This window comes from Tamandua tetradactyla, chromosome 16 (assembly GCF_023851605.1).
Source record: "Tamandua tetradactyla isolate mTamTet1 chromosome 16, mTamTet1.pri, whole genome shotgun sequence".
NCBI lineage: Eukaryota > Metazoa > Chordata > Mammalia > Pilosa > Myrmecophagidae > Tamandua > Tamandua tetradactyla.
In genome coordinates, this window is record NC_135342.1 from 30,151,863 (window position 1) to 30,175,890 (window position 24,028).

The 24,028-nt window shown below is 43.6% G+C and overlaps 1 protein-coding gene and 1 pseudogene across 2 annotated transcripts; both read left to right on the forward strand.

The window, feature by feature from the left end:
- Nucleotides 1–2,714: 2,714 nt before the first annotated feature.
- Nucleotides 2,715–3,786, forward strand: LOC143660231 (methionine aminopeptidase 1 pseudogene; annotated as a pseudogene).
- A 2,688-nt stretch (nt 3,787–6,474) lies between these two features.
- Nucleotides 6,475–23,453, forward strand: PRODH2 (proline dehydrogenase 2). 2 transcript variants are annotated; one of them, XM_077132075.1, is made up of 10 exons: nt 6,475–6,738; nt 6,815–7,011; nt 7,095–7,233; nt 7,316–7,402; nt 17,672–17,752; nt 17,831–17,986; nt 18,062–18,228; nt 21,488–21,598; nt 22,099–22,184; nt 23,024–23,453. In XM_077132075.1, the coding sequence occupies exons 1-10, from the start codon at nt 6,565–6,567 to the stop codon at nt 23,191–23,193; spliced, it is 1,368 nt and encodes a 455-aa protein (XP_076988190.1). In that variant the 5' UTR covers nt 6,475–6,564; the 3' UTR covers nt 23,194–23,453. The 2 variants fall into 2 exon arrangements, with proteins under 2 accessions (XP_076988190.1, XP_076988189.1); XM_077132074.1 differs by lacking the exons at nt 22,099–22,184; nt 23,024–23,453 and adding an exon at nt 21,149–21,280 and having other exon boundaries at nt 21,488–21,624.
- Nucleotides 23,454–24,028: the final 575 nt, after the last annotated feature.

Sequence of the window (24,028 nt, forward strand, 5' to 3'; positions counted from 1 at the left end):
GCATCTGTGGGCTTCCTACACCTACCTCTCTTTGGGCTTCTGTTTTGACCATGAAGATATGGCCTTGGAGGGAGTGGACCACTTCCTCCATGAGTTGGTGAAGGAGGAGCATAAGGGCTCTGAGTGTCTCTTGAAGATGCAAAATAAGCATTGTGGCCATGCAGGGTATGCAGAAACCATTCTAAGATGAGTGCAATAGAACCCTGGATGCCATGTCATGACCCCGGTGGAGAACCTGAATCAAGCCCTTTTGGATCTACATGTCCTGGGTTCTGCCCTCACAGACCCTTATCTCTGTGACTTCCTGGAGAACCATTTCCTAGAGAAGCAGGTGAAACTCATCAAGAAGATGGGTGACCATCTCACCAACCTGCGCAGGCTGGCTGGCTCACAGCCCAGGCTGGGTGAATATCTGACTCACCCTTGAGAATGACCAGAAGCCTGAAGAGCTCAGAGGTCTTTTTGGGGAGGATGGTCTGTTTTCTCCTGGCATCCAGGCTTCTCCTGATCCCTTCTGTCCAACTAGGAGGTTTTTTTAACATTTTTTTATTGTGAAATATAATATATATACAAAAAATTAATATATTTCCAAGCACATTTTGACAAGTAGTTATAAAACAGATTTAAAGTTTGATATAGGTTATAGTTTCACCATTTTCCTTTTTTTTTCCTTCTAGCTGCTCTAAGACACTGGAGACTGACAGAAATATCAATATAATGATTTAGCAGTCATACTCATTTGTCAAATCTGATCTTCTCTGTTATAATCCCCTTTCTCTTTAAATAACATATATACATAAAAGCAATAAATTTCAAAGTGCATTGCAGCAATTAGTTGTAGAACAGATTCAGAGTTTGATATGTGTTACAATTCCACAATTTTAGGTTTTTATTTCTAACTGCTCTAAAGTACTGGAGGCTAAAAGAAATATTAGCGCTCATACTCATTTGTTAAACTGAACCTTCTCTGTATAACTCCACCATCACCTTTGATCTTTCTCCCACTTTTAAGTGCTATTTGGGCTATGCCCATTCTAACGTTTTCATGTTGGAAGGGGCTGTCAACAATATGAGATAGAGGAATGGAAGTAGTTGATGTTCTGGAAAGGCTGGCCCCTCTGTGTATCGGGACTTATCTGGTCCAGGGATCCATCTGGTTTTGGAAAGTTACCCAAGTGCATTGAACCTTTGTAGAATCTTATATAATGCCCTAGGAATTCTTTAGGATTGGCAGGAATGGTCTCGGTTGGGGGTTGGCGAATTATGATAGGTAGCTATGTCTAACATAAGCATGCTTAAGAGTGACCTCCAATGTAGCCTGTCAACTCTGAACTTTCTTAACCACTGATTCCTTATTTGTTACATTTCTTTTCCCCTTTTTGGTCAGTATGGCATTGTTGATCCCGCAGTGCCAGGGTCCAGGTTCATCCCTGGGAGTCATCTCCCACACTGCTAGGGAGGCTTTCATCCGTGGGTGTCATGTCCCACATAGCAGGGAGGGCAATGGTTTCACTTGCTGAGTTGGGCTTAGAGAAAGAGTGGCCACATCTGTGCAACAAATGAGGTCCTCCAGAAATAACTCTTAGGCATACCTATAGTAAGCTAAGCTTCTCCACTATATACATAAGCTTCACAAGAGCAAGCCTCAAGATCAAGGGCTTGGCTTATTGATTTGGGTGTCCCTAATGTTTGGCCCAGTATCTGGGGTTTGTCCAGTGATAAAGTTTAATAGTTCTATAATTTTTCTCCCATCCCTCAAGGGACTTTGCCAATCCTTTGCAATTATCTGCTTAATATACTCTGGGATGTATCCAGGCATTATATTAAGCTGTACAGGATTAAAAGCTCTCATTCTTATTTGGGGCTCCCTGTGTTTGCATTGTTTAAATGATTTATCTGGACAGGTTGATTGGAGTATGTGCTACAGAAAAATAAGTTCTGGACTTAATAAAACTCTTCTTTTGGTCTCAAAGAGTAGGTAAAGATCTAAAATAGCGGCAATGTCTTCCTTACCCTGTGTTCTGAATTACCTTAACCCCAACCCGATCTAGGAGGTATCTTTTTAAGAAACTACCTGCACGCACCCCTCTGACAAGCTGTGAACCAAGTCTAAACAATAAAGCTTTTTGCAGCAACAACAAAATATGAGTCAGATCAGCAAAGTACAAAGGGAATGAACAAAGCAGAATGTTGGTGGTTTGAAAAGATCTAACAAAATTAATAAAATCCCTAGCTAGACTGATGAAGAAAAAAGAATGAAGGAAAAAAATTACCAATATCAAGAATGAAAGAGAGGGTATCATTACAGAATCTATAGGTGTTTGAAAGATAGTAAGAGAATATTCTGAATCACTTTGTGCCAACAGATTTGACAATTTAGATGAAATGACAGTCCTTTGAAAAACACAATTTATGAAGGCTGATGACAAGATGAAATAGAAAATATGAACAGCACTATATTTGTTAAGAAAATGGAATTCATAATCAAGAACCTTCTCACAAAGAAAACTCCAGGTGAGATGGTTTCACTAGTGCATTCTATTATTCAAGGAAGAAATAACATGAAATCTTTTAAATTTGAGACAGTCATTTCCTCTGAGATGGGAATGATCCTTCGAAATACATAGTTAAGTTAAAAAAAAAAAAAACAATGTGCAAAACAGTGCAAGGATTTTCTCATCTATGTAAAGAATGCACAGGAGACAGCAGGCAGCATGGCAGCTGTGGACATGCATGTGTGCAAGACAGCTGGCTGCAGGAGCGAGGCCAAGCTCCAGTGTCCCACCTGCATCAAGCCTGGGCATCCAGGGCTCGTACTTCTGCTCACAGGAATGTTTTAAAGGAAGTTGGGCTACTCACAAGTTACTACATAAGAAAACAAAAGATGAAAAGGTGAAGCAAGAAGTATGTTCCTGGCCCGTAGAAGGTGATATTAACACTGACCCATGGGCAGGTTATTGATATACTGGTAAACTCAGTCCGCATTATCCACCCATACCAACCAGGCCAGTGCCAAGTTATATTTAGAGACTGGATTGTGTGAATCATCCTTTAGAAGTGTCTGAATCTGAACAGGCTCTTAAAAGTACTTCTCAAATTAAATTACTTTCAACTGAAGATATAGAAAGAATGTGACTCGTATGTAGGCTTGCTAGAGAAGTATTGGATATTGCTGCTGGAATAATTAAACTAGGTGTCACTACTGAAGAAAAAAGATTAGGCTGTGCATGTAGCATACATTGTTAGAAATTTTTATTCCTCTCCACTGAATTATTATAAATTCCCAAAGTCTTGTGCCTCAGTGGATAAAATGATCTGTCATGGAATTCCAGACAGACGGCCTCTGCAAGAAGGTGATATTATTAAAGTGGACATCACTCTTTATTGCAGTGGTTATCATGCCCTAGTCCAGACCACATATGAGTGCTTGATGCAAGGCATTGATGCAGTGAAACCTGGTGTTCGATACAGAGAATTGGGAAACAGTATTATTCAGAAGCATGTCCAAGCAAATGGGTTTTCAGTTGTTCGAAGCTACAAACTTTTTCATAATCCCCTAATGTACCCCACTCTGCCAAAAATAAAGCTGTTCAAATGATGAAGGCAGGACATGTATTTACAATTGAGCAAATGACTTGTGAAGGCGGATGGCAGGATGAAACGTGGCCAGACGGCTGGACTGCAGCGATGAGAGATGGGAAGTGATCTGCTCCCACGGACACTGGATGTGAAATCCTAACCCAGCGGCTTGACAGTACACGGCCTCACTTCACGTCCCAATTTTAATTTCTCACCGTATCTTCTGGCTTTAGTATGCAGCTTATTGAGAGTACAAAAAGGGAGGGGAGGGCCATGGCGGCTCAGCAGGTAGAATTCTCTCCTGCCATGCCGGAGACCCAGGTTCAATTCCCGGTGCCTACCCATGCAAAAAAAGGAAAAAAAAAGAAGGGGAAATATTTGATTGCTTGTTTTGTTTTGGCCACAGATAAGAAAGGACTACAGTATTTGAGATATATTCTCAAGAACCTGTCTTGGCTCTGAAAAAGCCTAGAATAAAGAAAAAAATTCTCAACTCTTTCAGTGTTCTGTCCCTCCCCGCCCCTGCCTTGAATGGTCTCTGCACCCTTATTTTTTGCATTTGCCCTTTGAGTACTTTTACTAAAACCTGCTTCTAGTTGCTTTCGTCACTGCCACAACCAGCCATTGACAGCCAGCTGCTTTCCAGGTGAAAGCTGAAGATGAGAATCCTTGAAACTTCAGTAACATATGTTGTTACACATTTTAAAAATTAAATATATATGTGAAAAAATGTATGTATACATTTAAATTCCATATCCAAAATTGCTGAGCATTATGTGACCCGGGGTTTGTGTTGATTCTGCTTTGACAGGGTTATATGCTGTCATAAGTAGACCCATAGTTTGCGGTGATTTAATTCTGTTGGGAATTGTCATCCATCCCCCCACACACACACACTAATCATTTACCCTTGCAATTGTGCTTAAGGAAGCATCCCATCAATGAGACTTTCTCTTCAATGTGGACTCTGTGCTAGTGTGTCAATGAATGCATGTGTCAAAATTCACTTTGGAAAAAGCTATCAGATTTTTTCACATCTGGTATATGGCAAAAATAGCCATGCTCCAAGTTGTGACTGGCTGTTGCAGGGCATGAGAATTTTGTAATGCATTGCTATTTCAGATCTCTATTTGATCCATAATGGGAGGGAAAAAAGCTGAAAAAAAAATAAATAAAGGAGACAATATAGGTGCATTTCTATTCATAAAATAACCCTGCAAGGATATACAGTTGCCTAAGGAGGGAGGGATTTGAGAGTCTGAAATTAAGAGTGGGAGAAAGACTAGTTTTTCACTCTGCCCCTTTTATATATGTATAATATTTATATGAATATGTTCATGTGATTTTAAAAAGCTGAAAGACTATGATAGTGCTCAGGCTTTGCTATGTTTCTAATCTGGCTCTGTCACTGTGCTCTGTGAATTGGGTACTAAAGAAAAAGTCACAGAGAGAGGTGGTTAAAATCTCAAATCTTAGAGTCTGGGAGGCAAGGGGGTTAAATCCCCACTTGGCCATCAACTGGCTGTATGACTTTAGGCAGGTACCTCTACTTCTCTGAGCGTTAGTTTTTTGCTTTTTGTTTTTTGGTGGGGGGGGTGCATGTTCTGGGAATCAAACCCAGGTCTCCCACATGGAAAGTGAGCATTCTACCACTGAACCATCTGTGCATTCTCTGAGCCTTAGTTTTGAACATCTGCGATTTGGGAGTTGTTAATGAGGCCAGGCATCAATGAGCACTTAGTGATCACAGCTAGTACTTGTTGTGTCCTTTAACTCATCAGATCCCCATAACTCTGTGAAACTGATACTATGGTTTGTTTTTATATATTTCTTTACTTTTCTTTTATTGTGCAGTGTATCATACACTCAGGAGTATGAGTGACATAGATGTATGGTTTTAAAAAATAGTTATAGCATGAACAGCTGTGAATCATCATCCAGATTAAGCAAAAGAACATAGAAATCGGGCAGGCCATGGTGGCTCAGCAGGCAAGAATGCTTACCTGCCATGCCAGAGGACCCGAGTTTGATTCCTGGTGCCTGCCCATGTAAAAAAAAAAAGAACATAGAAATCCCCATATGCCCCTTCCCAGGTCCCCCAGAGGAGGACTTTCACTCTCTAACTTTTCTGATAATCATTTCTTTTCTTCTCTTTAGAGTTTAATCACCCAAGTATGTATCCACGACACTTTATTGTAGCTTCATTTTCCCTGCTTTTAACTGTATGAAATGGAATCAATCATACAGCCTGTTTGCTTGGGTTTCTGGTGTCTTCTACTCAACATTGTGTGTGTAAGATTCATCCATATGGTTGCGTGCATCAGTTCATTCTTTTTCGTTGTTGTATACTATTCCACTGTATGAATATACCACAAGATATTTATCCATTTTCCTGTTGATGGATATTGGGATAGTTCTCATTTGGGGCAATGACAAAGAGGGCTGCTTCGAACATTTTTTCTTGGATGTGTTTCCTGATGACCATGTACACATTATTTAGAGTATATGCCTTAGCATGGCATAGCTAATGTGCATTTTCAAGTTTATCTAATAATACCAACTGTTTCCCATTTTATGGATGAAGTGACTGCAGCACACAACAGTTCAATAGCTTGCCAAAATCACAAAACCAGAGTGCCTTGAACCCAGAGACTCTTACTTCAGAGCCTGTGCTCTCACTTAGCAGCTGTGTGCTCATGGAGGGCACTGAATAAATAGAAGCTGCTAAGTTGAGGGTTATTGGGGGTTGTTACTGGGGGGTTCCTTTCCTATTTCCGTTATTTTGAACTCTGTCCCAATTAGTTAATAATTAACTACCCTCCCTCCACTCCCCCAAAGATAATTAACTATAATCCTAAAGACTTGCCTTTCCCTGTCCACTGCCCAGTTAATCAGTCACTGCCCCCTGGCTGGGCAAGGGGCAGGCCGTGAACCTGCTGCCTCTAGAGACTTTTCACCCGTGTGGGAGCAAGGAGAGATTTCACGATGCTCCAAGCCTGCCGTGTGCTTTGCTCCCGGGCTGGACCCTCTACCCGAGGCTGGCAGCCGTTGAACTTCGATGGTGGGGCCTTCCACCTCAAGGGCACAGGAGAGCTGGCGCGGGCTTTGCTGGTGCTGCGGCTGTGTGCCTGGCCCCCTCTGGTTACCCACGGGTTGGCGGTGAGCAGCAGCCCTGAGAACAGGCTTGGACGCTCCCCAGGGCCCCGCTCTGAGCCCTTGCTTCCTGTCGTTCCAGCTGCAGGCCTGGTCTCAGCGACTGCTGGGCTCCCGACTCTCCGGTGCGCTTCTCCGAGCATCCATCTATGGGCAATTTGTGGCTGGGGAGACGGCAGAGGAGGTGAGGGGCTGCGTCCAGCAGCTCCAGACTCTGGGTCTCCGGCCCCTGCTGGCAGTGCCCACTGAGGAGGAACCGGACTCAGCTGCCAAAACTAGGTGAGTTGGGAACCGGGGGGCCCAGAGAAGAGGGTAGCAGGGGGTCTGCAGACTCCAGGCCCTGATGCCTGCTGGCTGGGCAGTGAGGCCTGGTATGAGGGGAACCTCCACGCCATGCTGCGATGTGTGGACCTGTCACGAGGCCTCCTTGAGACCCCTGGCCCATCTGGGAACATCCTCATGCAGCTGAAGTTGACAGCACTGATCAGCACTCAGCTCTGTGTAAGCCACGGGCAAGACGAGGCCTGGGGAGGGGTGGCTGCCCACCAGGCCCCCCTCACCTTTCCCCAACTCCCCATTTCAGAAGGCGCTAACCTCTTGGGTCAGAGAGCCCAGGGCTTCCTATGAGCTGAGTCCTGAGAGGCTGGCAGAAGCCATGGATTCTAGGCAGGTAAGAACCTCAGGTTGAGTGAGATTGGCTGGTTGGTGGAGGGAGGGGGATGTAGAACCCTTTGAACTTGGATGTGGTAGGTGCCTACAGCCAGAATGTTCAAAATATTTGAACACCACTCCTTCTCAGGCTTAGAACAATCAGAGTAAATGTAGCTGTAGCTCTAAGGTAGGATCGTAGATGGCCCTGGGTGGAATATGGGTCATCTGGCATTCTAGAGGAGGAGCCAGGAGCCTGCTGAGGAAGCACTGGGACTGCAGCTCTCACCAACCAGAAAAAAGCCTGTCAATATTTTATCAGGCAACAAACCATACTGGTGTGTGCTGGCCAGACATAAATTCTGGTTAGACTGGTGGCATTTTAGTTCATTCATTCATTCTTCCATGTCCCACGTCTAGTCCTCCCCTTGCCTCCCCCACCCTGAAACTGACAACCACTCCATCCTATATGATAATGTGTATCACAGTGTTACTATGATTTTTGTTGCCAAGTGCTTACTGTTTGGGAACATTTTTACCCAAAATTTTATTATGACATTTCAAGCATGCAAAAAGGTGAAAGAATTCTACACACCCATATCCTGCCACTTTACCATTAACATTTTAGTGTATTTGTTTTGAATCATATATATCCGTTCCTCTCTTCATCCATCATTCTCTCTTATTTTTGGATGCATTTCAAAATCAGTTGCAGACATGGGAATGCTTCAAGACGCATATCATCGATTAGAGTCTATAATTCTTTACAGGTAAAATTTACATGCAACAAAAATGCACAAATCATAAATGTGCCCTTTGACGAGTTTTGACAAATGCACACAAATCCCTCTCAAGATATAGAATATTTCCATCATTGCAAAAAGTATCCTTGTGTCCCTTTTCTGTCAGCCTGAGAGTAAGGGAGTCGCAGTTTTAAAAAAACTTAACAATATTATGTTATTATCTTAGTTTCTAGGTTGCTGTGCAAATACCACACAATGGTATCGGGTTGGTTTAAGCAACAGGAACGTATCGGCTCATGGTTTTAAAGCTGGGAGAAGTCCAAAATTGAGGTGGCAGCAAGGCAATGCTTTCTCCCCAAAGTCTGTAACTTTCTCATGCTGGCTGCTGGTAATCCTTGGTGTTCCTTGCCTTGCAATCCTGCCTCTCCTCTTGGCTTTCTCTTTGTAAAGCCACCAGTAACAGGATTAAGACCCATTCCTATTCAGGTGGCCACACCTTAACTAAAACTATCTTCAAAAGGTCCTCTTTACAATGGATTCACACTTATAGGAATGGGATTAAGATTAAAATGATGTGTTTTCTTTTTTCAAGACTAAACAAATCAACCTACCACATTTCTCTATCTCATTCTGTTTCATAAGTTTCCCATTGACCACTCTGACATTAGGATCCATCCATGTTTCCTTGTGTACATCTAACACACTGCTTCTCACTGCTGCTTCTAATTGCATATTTATTTACCCAGGAATTAGTGGGGTGGCTTATGAGACTGGAGACTCCAAGCAATGCTATGGTGGACATACTGATGTTTCCTTTCTTAATCTTAAAATTTTTTTAATTTTAAATAATTTTTATTAGAGAAGCTCTAGATTTACAGAAAAATCATACAAAAATACAGAGTTCCCATATACCCCTCTTTATTAACACTTTGCATTGGTGTGGTACCTCTTTTATAACCATATAATGAAAGAATATTATTATAATTGTACTTTAAATTATAGTCCATAGTTTACATTAACGTTCACTGTGTTATAAAGTCCTATGGGTTTTTTTAATTTGATTTTTATTCTAGCAGCATATATAAAACCTGATATCCCCCCTTTAACCACCTTCAAATAAACAATTCAGTGATGTCAACTGCATTCACAATGTCGTGCTACCATCACCATCCATTACCAAACCTTTACAGCATCCCAAAGAGAACTCTGTTCAATTTAAGCATTAACTTCCCATTCCCTACCCTCTCCCTGAAAATCTGTATTCCAGATTCTGAGTCTTTGAAAGTGCTTATTCTACTTATTTCATATCAGTGAGATCATAACAATATTTTACCTTTTCTGCATGGCTTATTTTACTCAAATGATGCCTTCAAAGGTCCTCCACGTGTAGCGTGCATCAGAACCACTTCATTCCTTTTTTACAGACAAGTAATATTCCACTGTATGAATATGCCACACTTTGTTTATCCGTTCATCAATTGCTTGGCACTTGGGTTGCTTCCATATTTTGGTAAGTGTGAATAATGCCACTATGAACATCAATGAGCAAATATCTGTTCAAGCCCCTGCTTTCCATTCTTTGGGGTATATTCCTTTGTAGGATTGCTGAGTAATGTGGTAATTCTATTCTTCACTTCCCAAGGAATCACCAAACTGTTTTCCACAGAGTTAATAATAAAAGGTGGGGGCATTTTTATTCCCACCAACATGAATGAGTTTTCCTATTTCTCCACTTCCTCTCTAACACTTATTTTCCATTTTTGTAAATAGTAGCCATGCTAGTAGGCATGAAATGGTATCTTAGTCTTGTTTCAATTTACATTTCCCTAATAGTTAATGATGTTGAGAAGTTTTTCATGACTTTTTTTGGCCGTTTTCATTTCTTCTTTGAAGAAATGTCTATGTAAGTCTTTTGCCCATTTTTGAATTGGGTTGTTTGTCTTCTGTGGTTGAGTTATAGGATCTCTTTACATATTCTAGATATTAAACCCTTATAGGATATGTGGTTTTCACATATTTTCTCCCATTCTGTAGGTTGTCTTTTGATTTTCATGACGGAGTCCTTCGATGCACAAAAGTTTTTAATTTTGATGAAGTCCTATTTATCTATTTTTTTTTCTTTTCTTGCTTTTGCTTTTAGTGTAAAGTCTGAGAAACCATTGTCTAACACAAGGGCCTGAGATGTTTCCCAGTGTTTTCTTCTAGGGGTTTTATCATTTATTTCTCGTATTCAGGTCTCTGGTCCATTTTGAGTCAACTTGTGTAGATGGTGTGAAGTAGGGGTCCGATTCTTTTGCGTATGGATATCCAGTTTTCCTAGCATCATTTGTTGAAAATTCTCTCCTGTTTAAGTGGACTTTTCATCCTTGTCAAAAATCAATTTGCCTTAAAAAAAAGTCAATTGATCATAGATGTAAGGGCTTATTTTTTAACTCAATCCTGTTATTCCATTATTGAGTATGATGTTAGCTGCGTTTTTTTATATATATACTTTTTATCATGTTGAGGACATTTCCTTCTGTTCCTAGTTTGCTGAGTATTCTTATCAAGAAGAAATGCTGGATTCTGTCAAATGCCTTTTCTGTGTCAATTGAGATGATCATGTGCTTTTTGCCCTTCTATTAATATGGCATATGACATTGATTTTCTTATTTCAAACCACCCTTTTATAACCATGTATTTATTCTTTTAAGGTTCTGTTGAATTCAGTTTGCTTGTATTTTATTAAGGATTTTTGCATCTATATCCACAGGGAATATTCATCTAGAACTTTGTTTTCTTGTGGTATCTTTATCTGGCTTTGGTATTAGGGTGATATTGGCCTCACAGAATGAGTTAGAGAGTATACCCTCTTCTTCAATTTTTTGGAAGAGTTTGAGAGGAATGGGTGTTAAATCTTTTTGAAATTCTTGGTAAAATTCACCAGTGAAGCCTTCTGGTCTGTACTTTTCTTTATTTGAAGGCTTTTGATAACTAATTCTTCAATCTCTTTAGTTGCTATTGGTTTGTTACGATCTTCTATTTTTTTCTTGAGCCAGTGTAGGTAGTTTGTTTATTTATAGGAATTTGTCCATTTCATTTAGGTTTTTTAATTTGTTGGTGTATAATTGTTTACTGTATCCTTTTATATTCCTTTTTCTATGTGTGAGGTTGATAGTAATGTCCCCACTTTAATTTCTGAATTTAGCTATTTGCATCCTCCTTCTTTTTTCCTTTAGCTAACTAATAGATGCTTATTTTATTGATCTTTTCAAAGAACCAACTTTTGGCTTTGTTGATTATTTTTTTCAGTTCTCTAATTTGTTTATTTCACTCTAATCTTTGTTATTTCCTTCTTTATGCTTACGTTGGGTTGTTTGCTCTTCTTTTTCTAGATCCTCCAGTTGTAAGGCTCCATCTGATTTGATATTTTTCTTCTTTTCTTTAATGTAAGCATTTAGAGCTATAAATTTCTCTCTCAGCACTGCCTTTGCTGCACCCGTAAGTATTAGTTTGCTTTATTATCATTTTCACTCACCTCAAGATATTCCTAATTTCTTTTGTGACTTTTTCTTTGACTCATTGGTTATTTAAGAATGTGGTATTTAATTTTCACATATTTGTAAAGTTTCCATTTATCTCTCTGTTATTGATTTCTAGTTTCATTCCATTGTGGTCAGAAAAGACGCATTTTATGATTTTATTATTTTTGAATTTATGGAAACTTGTTTTGTACCCTAACATATTCTATCCTATAGAATGATCCATGTGTACTAAAAAAGAACGTTTATTTTGCTGTTGTTGTGTGAAGTATTCTTTATATGCCTGTTAGGTTTAATTAGTTTACAGTATCACTCAAGTTTTCTGTGTCCTTATTGACCTTCTGTTTAGATGTTCTATCCATTATTGAATGTGACATATTGAAGTTTTCCTACTGTTAATATAGAATAATCTATCCCCCCTTCAAATCTGTCAATATTTACCTCATATATTTTGTGGCTGCCATTAGGTGCATATATATTTACAGTTGTCAGGTCCAACTGTTTAATTGACCTCTGTTCTAGTTTGCTAGCTGCCAGATTGCAATATACCAGAAATGGAACTGCTTTTAAAAAGGGAAGTTTAATAAGTTGCAAGTTTACAGTTCTAAGGCCAAGAAAATGTCCCAATTAAAACAAGTCTATAGAAATGTCCAATCTAAGGCATCCAGGGAAAGATACCTTGATTCAAGAAGGCTGATGAAGTTCAGGGTTTCTCTCTCAAGTGAGAAGGCAAATGGCGAACACAGTCAGGGTTTCCCTCTCATCTGGAAGTGCATGTGGCAAACACAGCGTCACCTGCTAGCTTCCCCTCCTGGTTTCCTGTTTCATGAAGCTCCCTGGGAGGCATTTTCCTTTTTCATCTTCAAAGGTTGCTGGTTGGTGAACTCTGTGCTCCCTCAGAATCTCCCCCATTCTTCAAAATGTTTCCTCTTTTATAGGATTCCAGTAAACTCATCAAGACCAACCCGAATGGGTGGAGACACATCCCTACCTAATTCAGCTTAACAACCACTCTTGATTGAGTCACATCTAATTGTGATGATCTAATTACAGTTTCAAACATACAGTACTGAATAGGGATTAGAAGAAAAGGCTGCCTTTACAAAACGGGATTAGGATTCAAACATGGCTTTTCTAAGATATATAAATCATTTCAAGCCAGCACAACCCCTATATCAGAATATAGTGAGCTATTTTTTCCTTTGTGTCAATTTTTATCTTAAAGTCTATTTAATCTGATATTAGTATAGCTATCCCAGCTCTCTTTCGGTTACTGTTTATATGCCATATTTTCCCCCATCTTTCTAATTACATGTGTCTTTGAATTAAAGGTGAGTCTCTTGTACACAGCATATCGCTGGGTCATGCTTTTTTATTCATTCTGCCAATATCTGCTTTTTGACTGAAGAGTTCAATTCATTTACATTTAAAATAACTACTGATAATGCATATTTTTTCTGCCATTTTGTTGTTTGGTCTTTTTAAATCTTATTCCTTTTTTCACCCTCAATTCTTCCATGAATGCTTTTATTCAAACTTTTCTTTTTATTGTACCATCTTGAGTTCCTTCTCATTTCCTTTTATTCTTCATATATTTTCTTTTGGGTTACTATAGGGCTAAAATTTAACATCCTCTAACTATAACAAGCATATTTTATTTGGGAAAAAAAACAATTTCAATAGCATACACTGTTGCTATATTCCTCTGTAACCCTACCTTTTTGTTGTACTTGAAACGAATTATATCTTTATACATGGTATGCCCCAAACATAGTTTTAGCATTACTTTTTACGCATGTGCATTTTAGAGCCTATAAGTAGTAAAAAGTCGTGTTACCTACCAAAAAAATGTAATACAATAGTATTGGCATTTATAATTACCCATGTGGTTATCATTGTCAGAGGTTTTTATTTATGCTGCTTTGATTTACTATTTGGTGTCCTTTCCTTTCAGACTGAAGAATTCCCTTTAGCATTGCATGTAGGTCTAATGGTGACAAACTCTCTCAACTTTTTTTTTTTAAGTCTGAGAATGTCTTAATCTCTCCCTCAGTTTTTAAAGACACTCTCACTGGATACAAAATTCTTTGTTGGCAATTGTTTTCTTTTGGCACTTTAAATATTTCATCCCACTGTCTTCTTGCTTCCCTTGTGATATTTCTGATGAGAAATCAGCACATGATCTTATTCAGACTCCTTTGTATATAACATGTTGCTTTTCTCTTACAGCTTTCAGAACTCTCTCCTTGTCCTTGGCATTTGATGGTTTGACTACTGTTCTAGTTTGCTAGCTGCCAGAATGCAACACACCAGAGATGGATTGGCTTTTAATAAAAGGAGATTTATTTCATTAGTTCTTCAGAGGAAAGGCAGCTAACTTTCAACTGAGGTTCTTTCTTACGTGGGAAGGCACAGGGTGATCTCTTCTGGCCTTCTCTCCAGGCCTCTGGGTTCCAACAACCTTCCCCAGGGTGATTTCATTCCGCATCTCCAAAGGCCTGGGCTGAGCTGACAGTGCTGAGATGAGGTATGCTAAGCTGCTTGGGCTGTGCTACATTGAGCTCTCTCATTTAAGCATACAGCTTATTTAAATCAAACATCATTCATTGCAGCAGGCATGCCTCCTAGTTGACTGAAGATGTAATCAACAACAGATGAGGTTCACATGCCATTGACTCATGTCCACAGCAATAGAACTAAGCACCTTCACCTAGCCAAGTTGACACCTGAATCTAACTACCACAACTATTATATGTCTGGGCATGATTCTTTTTGTTTTAGTCTAGTTTTGAGTTTGTTTGGCTTGTTGAATGTGCATATTTATATCTTTAGTTAAATTTGGGAAGTTTTCTGCTATTATTTCTTTTCCCTTTTCTTGCTTTCTTCTCCTTCTGGGACTCCCATATGCATATATTGGTATATTTGATGGTGTCCCACAGGTCTCTTAGGCTCTGTTTGCTTTTTTAAATTATTTTTTCTTTCTCTTCCTCAGCCTGCATCTTTTCAATTGTCTTGTTTTTAAGGTCACTGATTCTTTCTTCTGCCAACTCCAATCTGCTGTTAAAATCCTCCAGGGAAGGATTTTTAATTTCAGTTTTTGTGGACATCAACTCCAGTATTTGTTTGGTTCCTTTTTAAAATTTCTATCTCTTTATCAAGATTCTCATATTGTTCATTCCATGTTTTCCTAATATCCCTTAGGAAACATGGAGTTCTCTTTGAGCATATTGAGCATTTTTAAAGTCTTCGTTTGGTAAGTCCAAAGCTTGGTATTCTTCACTGATGATACCTGGATTTTTATCTTGTTTCTGTGGAAGGGCCATTTTCTGTTTCTTTGTCTTGTAATCTTTTGTTACACACTCTAGCTCTGGGATTTAATGCCTGTGCTGTCTGTTCCTTAATTTTATATCCAAATAGTGATTTGACAGAGATTTCCTTGAGTGGTAAGAGCTAACAAAAACAAACCAACGCAAAAAAACACCTTGCACACTTTTTGCAGATTGGCTTTGCCAATTTGGCTGGGGCTATTTTTCAGAGTTTAGTCCCTCTATCAAGAAGAGCAGCCTGAAGGGAATGCAAAGTGCAGGGGTCTCTTGTCTTTTCTGAGCCTGCCTTTTGTCCTAAACTTGTGCCTTCTCTTGGCCTCCCTCCCCAGTACACCTCATTATCCTCTTTCATCTTTGCCATCTCCTTTCTCAATCTTTATTAGTTTTTTCTCTGCTTGTCTCTTAAATATGGAGGTTCCCCAAGGCTAGAAGCTGGCTCTCTTCCCTCTCACTCCTTACCTCAAGGGTCTTCTCACCCACCTCTACAGCCTCAGTTTTCCAAATGTGCCCTAATATTGCCCACCTTAGTGTCCCCAGAGCCTTTTCTCTGGGCCCTAGACCCACAGCCTCCTGAACACCTCCCCTTGGATGTCACCCAGGCCCCTTACACCTACTGAATCCTGCATTGGCTTCAAGATCTCCCCAATGTCTTCTCCTCCTTCCTGTCCCCATCTCAGAGGCAGCCTTACTATACCCACCCCCGGATCAGAGTTCCCTCCACGACCCACATTTCCTGATTCCACAGCACAATTCATGACCATCTTATTCATTGCTTTATCTCCAGTCTTTGGCACCTGGTCAAGGTAGTGATAAATATTTGCTGAATGAATGAATCAGGTGATTTTTTAAAAAAAGTAGTGAACAATGTATTAATCACTCATACCATGCCAGGCATGACCCTAAGTGCTTTAAACATTAGAGAGAAACAGTTACACCCTGCCCTTGAGTGGTTCTAGTGATGTTAAAAACTCAGACTTTGGAGCCAACAGGATGAGGCTCAAATCCCAGGTCTGCTTCTGATTAGCTGTGTAACTTTGGACAAGTGACTTCACCTCTCTCTGCCTCAGTTTCCACACCTGTAAAATAGAGATGATAACTGTCCCTACCTCAGATGGGGGTGGAGTTTAAATGTGTCTATATTTGGTGAGTATCCAAAATAGCAACTGGCTTCTATGGATGAGGATGGGTGTTCACTATCGGGAGATTCACCAGCTGCTCACACCCCAGAGCTCCAGGAGACTAGGCTGGAGCCAGCAGGAGAGAATTCTGATTGGAGAAAAAGTAACTGAGCAGTTGCCCATTTTCCCCTCCTTCTGAAGAGAAATGTCTTCCCCCCTAGGCTGGGAGGTTCCCACATACCGACCAACCTGCCCAGGGTGGGTTTCCCTTAGCAGGCTAGGCTGATGTCACTCACAATTCACATGGGTCCAAGAGAAGAAAAAGCTTGAAGCCCTACTTGTTCCTCTTTCTTTAACATTTTAATTTCTTCAACCCAGCCGGAGTCTTTCGGGTCACCCAGCAGCTCACTGTAACTCTTCTGAGTCCTCATAGTAAGACTTGGAGTTAGGGACAGTTATTATTCCTACATTACAAATTTGTTAATTCCCCAGATGTTTAGTGAACATCTGTCCTGTGCCAGGAACTGTGCCGGGTCAAGAGGAGACCACGAAGATCAAGACAAAGAAAATCCATGTCCCCAAGGCACTTACTTCCTTGCTCGCTGGCTGTAGGAGACATTCAATAGTGAACACAAAAGTCAATATTAAATATCAATAAGGGAAATGTAGGGGAAAAGAAGATTGAGGAACTGGGATGAGAGCCCCTGGTAGGGCATTGTAAATTTAAACCAGGGAAAACCTCATTGAGATGGTGCCTTTGAAACAAAGACTTGAAGGAGGGGTGGGAATGTGGCAAGTGGACATCTGGGGAAGACTGTTCCAGGCAGAAGGGACAGCCAGAGCAAAGGATCTGAGGTGGGAAGCCTCGTGACATTGTTCAAGGAATAGCAGAGAGGTCATTGTTGGCTACAGCAAAGCAGCCAGGGGTCAAGTGGGAGAAGGTAGGCAGAGAAATCAAGGAGCCAGAGCTGGTGGGGCCTTCCAGGCTTCCATAAGGACTTTGGCATTCGATGAGGACTCTGAGGTCGCAAAACAGGAAGCCAGCCACTGTTCTAAGCACTTGCTATGCGTTCATTCCAAGTCACTTTAGCTCTCCAAGCTTCAGTCTCCTCACAAATGGGGCTTGGAATAGCACCTCTCTGCTAGGGTCTTTGTGAAGATTAAATGAGAGGGTATGCTAAGTCCTGTGTTAGTTATAACAATAACAGCATGTGTTGAGTGCTTATTATGTGCCGGCACTGTCCCAGCCTCCCTCTGTATGGCCAGGCATGTCGCATATATTAATCCATTGATTCATGAGGTAGCTGCTATGTCATCTCCACTTTAGCTAAGGTCCAGAGAAGTCAGATGATTTGTTCAAGGTCGCGCAGTAAGTGGAGAGGCCAGGATTTGAATCCAGATTCTGGGCTTGTAGCCACTGCATTATACCTCAATATATAGTTGTCTCTCTGTTATTGCTCCTTTCCATCTTTCTGACAATTTTTAAACTTTTTTCCTCTGCCTCATCATGGAGGGATTGGAGATTTAGATCCCTGGGGGATCGAGTAGCCCTGAACTCCTCTCGCTTCCCCTGCTACCTCCAGGACCTCCAAGTCTCCTGCCTCAGTGCTGAGCAGAACCGGCAGCTCCGGGCCTCTCTGAGCCGCTTGCACCGGGTGGCACAGGTAACACCCTCCGCCATGGCCTGCCTCCCCCTGCCCCTGCTGGGGGCCTGGGACGCTGACCATGGTCTCTACCCCCAGCATGCCCGGGCCCAAGACGTGAAGCTCCTGGTGGACGCCGAGTACACTTCGCTGAACCCTGCACTCTCTCTGCTGGTGGCTGCCCTGGCCGTGCGCTGGAACTGCCCCAGCGAGGCCGGGCCTTGGGTGTGGAACACTTACCAGGCCTATCTGAAGGTATGCAGTGGGCTCTGGGGGGCCGCGGGCTGGGGTCCCTGCGCCCTGACCCCCACCTGCCTGCCTGCCTGCCAGGACACACACGAGCGCCTGAAGCGGGACGCTGAGGCCGCAGACCGGGCTGGCCTGGCCTTCGGAGTCAAGTTGGTACGAGGGGCGTATCTGGACAAGGAGAGAAAGGTGGCCCAGCTCCAGGGGACTGAGGACCTCACTCAGCCGGACTATGAGGCCACCAGTCGGAGGTAGTTCTGGGCCAGGCCAGGCTCTGCGGAAACAGAAACAACATCTAATATTTTGCGAGGGTCGTATGCAATGGGCCCACACTGGGCATCCTTCTCCCTGGTCCCAAACTCTGTCACTTCCCACAAGAGCCATCGCAGCTGCCACCTCCTTGGCGTCTTGTCCCCTTCTTTGTTTCTCGCTTCCACCTCAGCCAGAAGCTCAAAACCCTTCCCAGGCTCCCATCTTGTTGTCAATCACCCCAAATCTGTAAAGCAGCCCTTAGGGTGCCACATGATCTGGTCTGAGTCCCCTCTCTAGCCTCTCCTCCTCCCACTCTTCCCCTCACTCCCCTTCTCCAGCCGCACTGGCCTCCTTGATGATCCCCAGGGCCTTTGCACTTCCTCTTCCCAAAGCCTACAAGGCCCATCTTCCAAGCAGCTGCCAGGCACAGTCCCTTGTAGGGACTTTACTGATTAGCACCTTCTCAGGGGGCCTTCCCTGCCCTCCAGATCAAAACATGGAACACTCCACACCCACTCTCTGTCCTCTTCCTGGATTTATTTGTCCCCTTAACACTTATTAGCATTTGAGTTTAGTATTCAGTTGCTCATTTCTATCTGTCCCACTCAAATAGGGGTGCAGGTGGCAGGGGTTTCTGATTTGTTCACTGCTGAATCATCCGTGCTGAAAATCACACCTGCTGCCTGGTAGGTAGCTCAGTACACACCCGCTGAATGAATGAACAAACAACCCCAAGTGGTAGGTACTATATTATCCTGACTTCACAAAGGAAGAAACTGAAGCATAGAAAGGGGACTCATTTGCCTGAGGTCACGCAGCTTGTAAGTGGCAGGGTCAGGATTTAAGCCCAGGCAGGATGCCTCAAGGACCTGTATTCTTATCCATGTTATCAGATCACCCTGTGCGGGGGACCAATGTGGGGAAGCTCCTGGGATCCCTTATCCCATAGCCCTGATGAGAAGGAATTCATTCATCCAACACACACTCAGTGACTGCCTGACTTAGATCAGGCCCTGTGCTGGAACCTGTCCTTGTGGAGTTTACCAAGTCTGACTCCATTTGACAGGGTCACAGAGCCACAGGGACTTACCCATGGTTACAGGGCATGTGGCCAAGCTGTGACTGGAACCAGGCTTGTCTCCAAAGCCCAAGAGAGCTCCTAGGCATGTCCATGTCCCATAGCCTTAATAACTGGCACCATTACATTTTGAAATTAAGATATAATTTTCATGCCACAAAATCTGCTATTTTAAGCCATACAGTTCAGTAGTATTTAGCATAACAGCATTTAAAGTTGTGCAACCGTCACCACTACCTAATTCCAGAACATTTTCATTACCCCAAAAAGGAACCCCATACTCATTAGCAGTCATTCCCCATTCCTCTCTGCTGCGCTTGGCAACATTACTCAGCCACTTTTTGTCTCTATGGATTTGCCAGTTCTGGACGTTTTATATACACAGAATCATACAATGTTGGTCTCTTGTGGTCTCTTGTGCCTGTCTTCTTAGCATGTTTTCAAGGTTCATCCATGCTGTAGCATGTATCAGCCCTTCATTCATTTTCATGGCTGAATAATACTCTGTTGCACGTATATACCACATTTTGCTTCCCCATTCATCAGCTGGTAGACATATGGGTTATTTCCACTTTTTAGCTATTGTGAATACTGCCGCTATAACCTTCATGTACAAGTTTTTGTGTGAACACAAACTTTCACTTCTCTTCTGTATATACCCAGAAGCAGAACTGCTGGATCAGATGGTAACTCTATGTTTAACTTTTTGAGGAAAACCTCAAACTGCTTTCCAAAGTCAGTACCATTTACATTCTCAACAGCAATGTATGGTGATCCCTACTTCTCCACGTCTCCTCCATCATGGTACTATTAATAATAGTAAATTTACGGTTCAAAAATCAGATGATACGGAAATTAACACTCTGACACAGTTCACCCCCCCCCATCTCCATTGATCATAGAAGCTTCCTGCCCCAACAGAAGGTAACGACCTGTGTTAGGTTCTCACATGCGTTTCCTAAATTCATTTATGCATCTACAAGCAGACACAAAGATATTTTCTTATCTCTACTCCACTTTTGGGGGGCACAAAAAGCCTCATGCCCGCACACTGCTCTGAATCTTGCTTTCCCACCCCCCTGCACACCTTTGAGGCAGTGGGGTGGAATGGTGATGCATCTGGACTCTGGAACACCAGATAGCTTGGGATCAAATCTCAGCTCGGCCACTGTAGACAAGAGACCTCGTTATGCTCGCTCGGTTTCAACCTTCCCCTCTGTAAAATGAGGATAGTAAGAACACCCGCCCCTAGGATGTGAGGCTTCGGTGAGCAGATGAAGGCAGGTCAGGCAGAGTCTCAGAGGAAAAAGAATTCCAGGCAAAGGGGCTTCACCGAAGAGGATTTATTGAAAGAACTATAGAAATGTGTTAGAGGAACTTTCCAGGACTGTTGGGGCAATGGAGAACTCACAAGTTGGGGGAGGGGGGGTGCTGTTATAACCCCAGTGCAGGAAAACAGATACCCTATAGGAGCCATGGGGGAGCAGAGAGGCTGGGGGGTGAAACCCCCCCACCCAGGACTCCCTCTCCTTCCACCCCTGGTCTCCTGCCTGGGACTCCTCGGGTGGGCAGGATGTAAAAGCCAACTTCCTGAGGGGCCGAGCAGGGCAGAGAACAGCTCTGGGGAGTAGTGAAGAAGTAGTACGAAAGGAAAAGTATGTCAGGGTCACCTGGTCCCTGTGAACTCAAAAAGCATTCACCAGTCCCTTTCCATGTTAGTGCTCAGACTGTGTCCTCCTCCTGTTGTACAGCAACCTGGCGCTCCACCATTCTCATATGCCCCAGGTCCTTTGTCCCCACTTAAGGACATGTGGCTCATTTCTAAGTTGTTCTGTAAACAGTGTCACCGTGAATAATCCTGAGAAAGTGTCATCTCGTGCATGTGCTGCTGTGGCTCTTTACTGTGAGAATGCCATCCTGCCAAGGACTTTTCACACCCGCATGTCATTCCATCTCCACCACAGCCCTGTTAGGTAAACTCAGATTGCTACAAAAGAGGGAAATGACTCAGAGAAGGGATGTAACTTGCAGCTGGTGGAAGCGGCAACATGAGGACCCTGTTCTGACTTCAGAGACTCTTCCCTAACAGCACCCACCTTCCTGAGGGAGGACAGGAATCCCCACTCCCTGAAACCTGGCCCTCGCCAGGTGCCATGGCTGAACCGAGCATACCCCCATAGTTACAGCCGCTGTCTGGAGCTGATGCTGAGCCACGTGTCCCGCCGGGGGCCCAAGTGCCAACTCATGGTGGCTTCCCACAATGAAGAATCTGTTCGCCAGGCAACCAAGCGGTACGAGGTGGGGCAGGGTTGACAATTTGCCCACCAGAAGGCCCTTTCCATCCTCTCCCGAGCGCTTATGCTGGGCACAGGCAGAGGGTGGTAGAGGTGAAATAAGGGCAGAAAGAGTGGGACAGCAGGTTCAGAGGGGCCTTGGGTGGGGTGGGGGTGGGTTCAAAATATTTGACCCTTGCTGCTCCCAGGCATCTACTTGGCTGGAGCACTGCAGCAGAGTCCTGTAGGCCCCCATTAAGACAAAGGCATCACCCCTTATTTGCTGGGGCATGGGAGATCTGAGAGATCCAGGGAAGGGCCTGGGACTCCCTGGGGACTCTCTGAGAGCTCAGAGCAGTGGTGATATTTTATCAATGAGTTTGTGAGTATTTCAATATTTGAGTAGGCGGAACAGCCCTGGGATGGAGGGGGAATGGGGTAGGTGCGAAGGCTGGCTTTCCTTCTGTTCCTTCTGGATCCAGCCACCATCAGGACTGACAGTGTGTCCTTTTCCATAGCATGTCGGAGCTGGGCATTCCCCTGGATGGACCTGTCTGTTTTGGACAACTTCTGGGGATGTGTGACCACATCTCCCTGGCACTGGGTACGTGACTGACCATCCCCCTTCCCAGCCCCAGGCCTTATTCTCAAGCAGCCATGTCCCTGCAGCTGGCCTACCCTCGACGCCCTTCCCACGAGACTGGCTCGCTACTCCCACATCTGTAGGCCTCACCGGGCTGCGCCTCTGTCTGCCGTTGTGCTGGCTTTCCATCATGGTGTCTTCTTTCCTGTGTGCTTTGTTATCTTTACTGTGCTGCTCCCCCAGAGCCTGAGACAAAGGGTTTATGTTTTCTTTTGCCAGGTACCAAGGGGTACAAAACCACCCTTTACCCTAAACTCACAGCTTTGAGGTTTCTTGGAGGCAAATTTGTTCTGCTAATCTGTGAAAAAGCTAACCCGCAGCTACAATCTCTGAGGGATGGATTTTTCTGTTTTCTTCCCTGCTCTCCTTGTTGCCAAGGCCCTTTCCTGGGAGGACTGTATTCTTGTTGACCCTTACCCTGAGGGCTTGGGGAAGGTCCCCTTTAAACTGCCGCTAGTTAGACTTTGGGCCTCTGTGTCTGCACCCCTAAACTCTGTGAAGGCATCATCCAAGCAGCTCAATTTTGCCTCCAGGGCAGAAGTGGCTTCCCATGTGTACCTCCCCTCTCCTGGTTGTTCTCACTGTCTCTTAGTTCTTGGATTAATAATTCTTTAGTCTCTTGGAGACATTTTAATACTTTTAAGCATATTCTTTTACATGATTGCTCTAGAAATTTCAGTGTTTTCTTTTTTTCCAGTGGGAAAGTTTGTCCAACTTACCTGTTCTGCTACATTCCCGATGGGGCCTGGGGAAGCCTCTTCCAAAGCCTGAGCCCACACTCTGCCCACCCTCTCTCCCAGGGCACGCTGGCTATGCTGTGTATAAGTCTATACCCTATGGCTCCCTGGAGCAGGTGATCCCCTACCTGATCCGGAGGGCCCAGGAGAACCGGAGCGTGCTGCAGGGTGCCCGCCGGGAGCAGGAGCTGCTCAGCCAAGAACTGCGGCGCAGGCTGCTAGGGAGGCGCTAAGGGCCCCCTCAGTAACCCCAGGGCCACGTGGTCAATAAAGGTCCCCAGCTACCGCTCAGGTTGCTGCCCTGCACTGAAGCCATCTCTCTGGGGAGGGACTTCTTGCCACCTCAGTCAGCACACATTGGGTGATGGTCTCTGCGGCAAGAGAAAGTTCTTTAAAGGACCTGAGAGCATAGCAAGGACACCAAACAAAGACTAATGAAAGCTTCCCCCAACCCTGAAGTAGCCTGCCCTGGGATGGGCTTGGGCTCAGTCTACTTAGGCCATCAGTGGCTGATTCTAGAACTTTCTTCACCCCAGTGGGTATCCATTTCATAGGTGAAGAGTAGGCACTGAGGCACTGAAATCAAGAGGCTAGACCCAGGCCCCACATCCAGGGAAAGACAGAGAAAAGCCAATCGTCTCTCACTCTAATAGGCATGTTTCTGCGGCCCCTTCTAGGTGAGGCTCTGAGAGGAACAATGCTGGGGACAAAAGAGTGACTAAGATGATTCCAGGCTTTGCCTTACGGTGGGGAGGGGCTGTCAGTGGGAATTGACAAATCTGTCTTCTGACAGTGAGAGTCCAGAGTGATCAGGATGGGATCAGAAGGCACAGGCCAGGATGATCAGAGCTGTGTTGGGGGAAAATCTAGGGGCTGTAGGAGGTCAGAAGAGGCACCTGACTCAGCCTCGGGGTGACCAAGAGGGCTTTCCAGAGAATTCATAAGAGTAATTGAGAAGAATGTTTACCTGCAAAGGCTTGTGTGAAAACAGAGAGGTGTGAAACCAGCTGGGGATGAGGAGGAAGGTTAGAGAAGCTGACAGGGCCAGATGATGCAGTCTTAGATGGC

What these genes read in the sequence shown, in the direction of transcription:
- PRODH2 (XM_077132075.1), top strand. Translation starts at nt 6,565, where the DNA reads ATGCTCCAAGCCTGCCGTGTGCTTTGCTCCCGGGCTGGACCCTCTACC. An exon ending in GACTCAGCTGCCAAAACTAG is followed by an intron (nt 7,012 to 7,094) that starts GTGAGTTGGGAA and finishes CTGGCTGGGCAG; the next exon opens with TGAGGCCTGGTATGAGGGGA. An exon ending in CTTACCAGGCCTATCTGAAG is followed by an intron (nt 17,987 to 18,061) that starts GTATGCAGTGGG and finishes CCTGCCTGCCAG; the next exon opens with GACACACACGAGCGCCTGAA.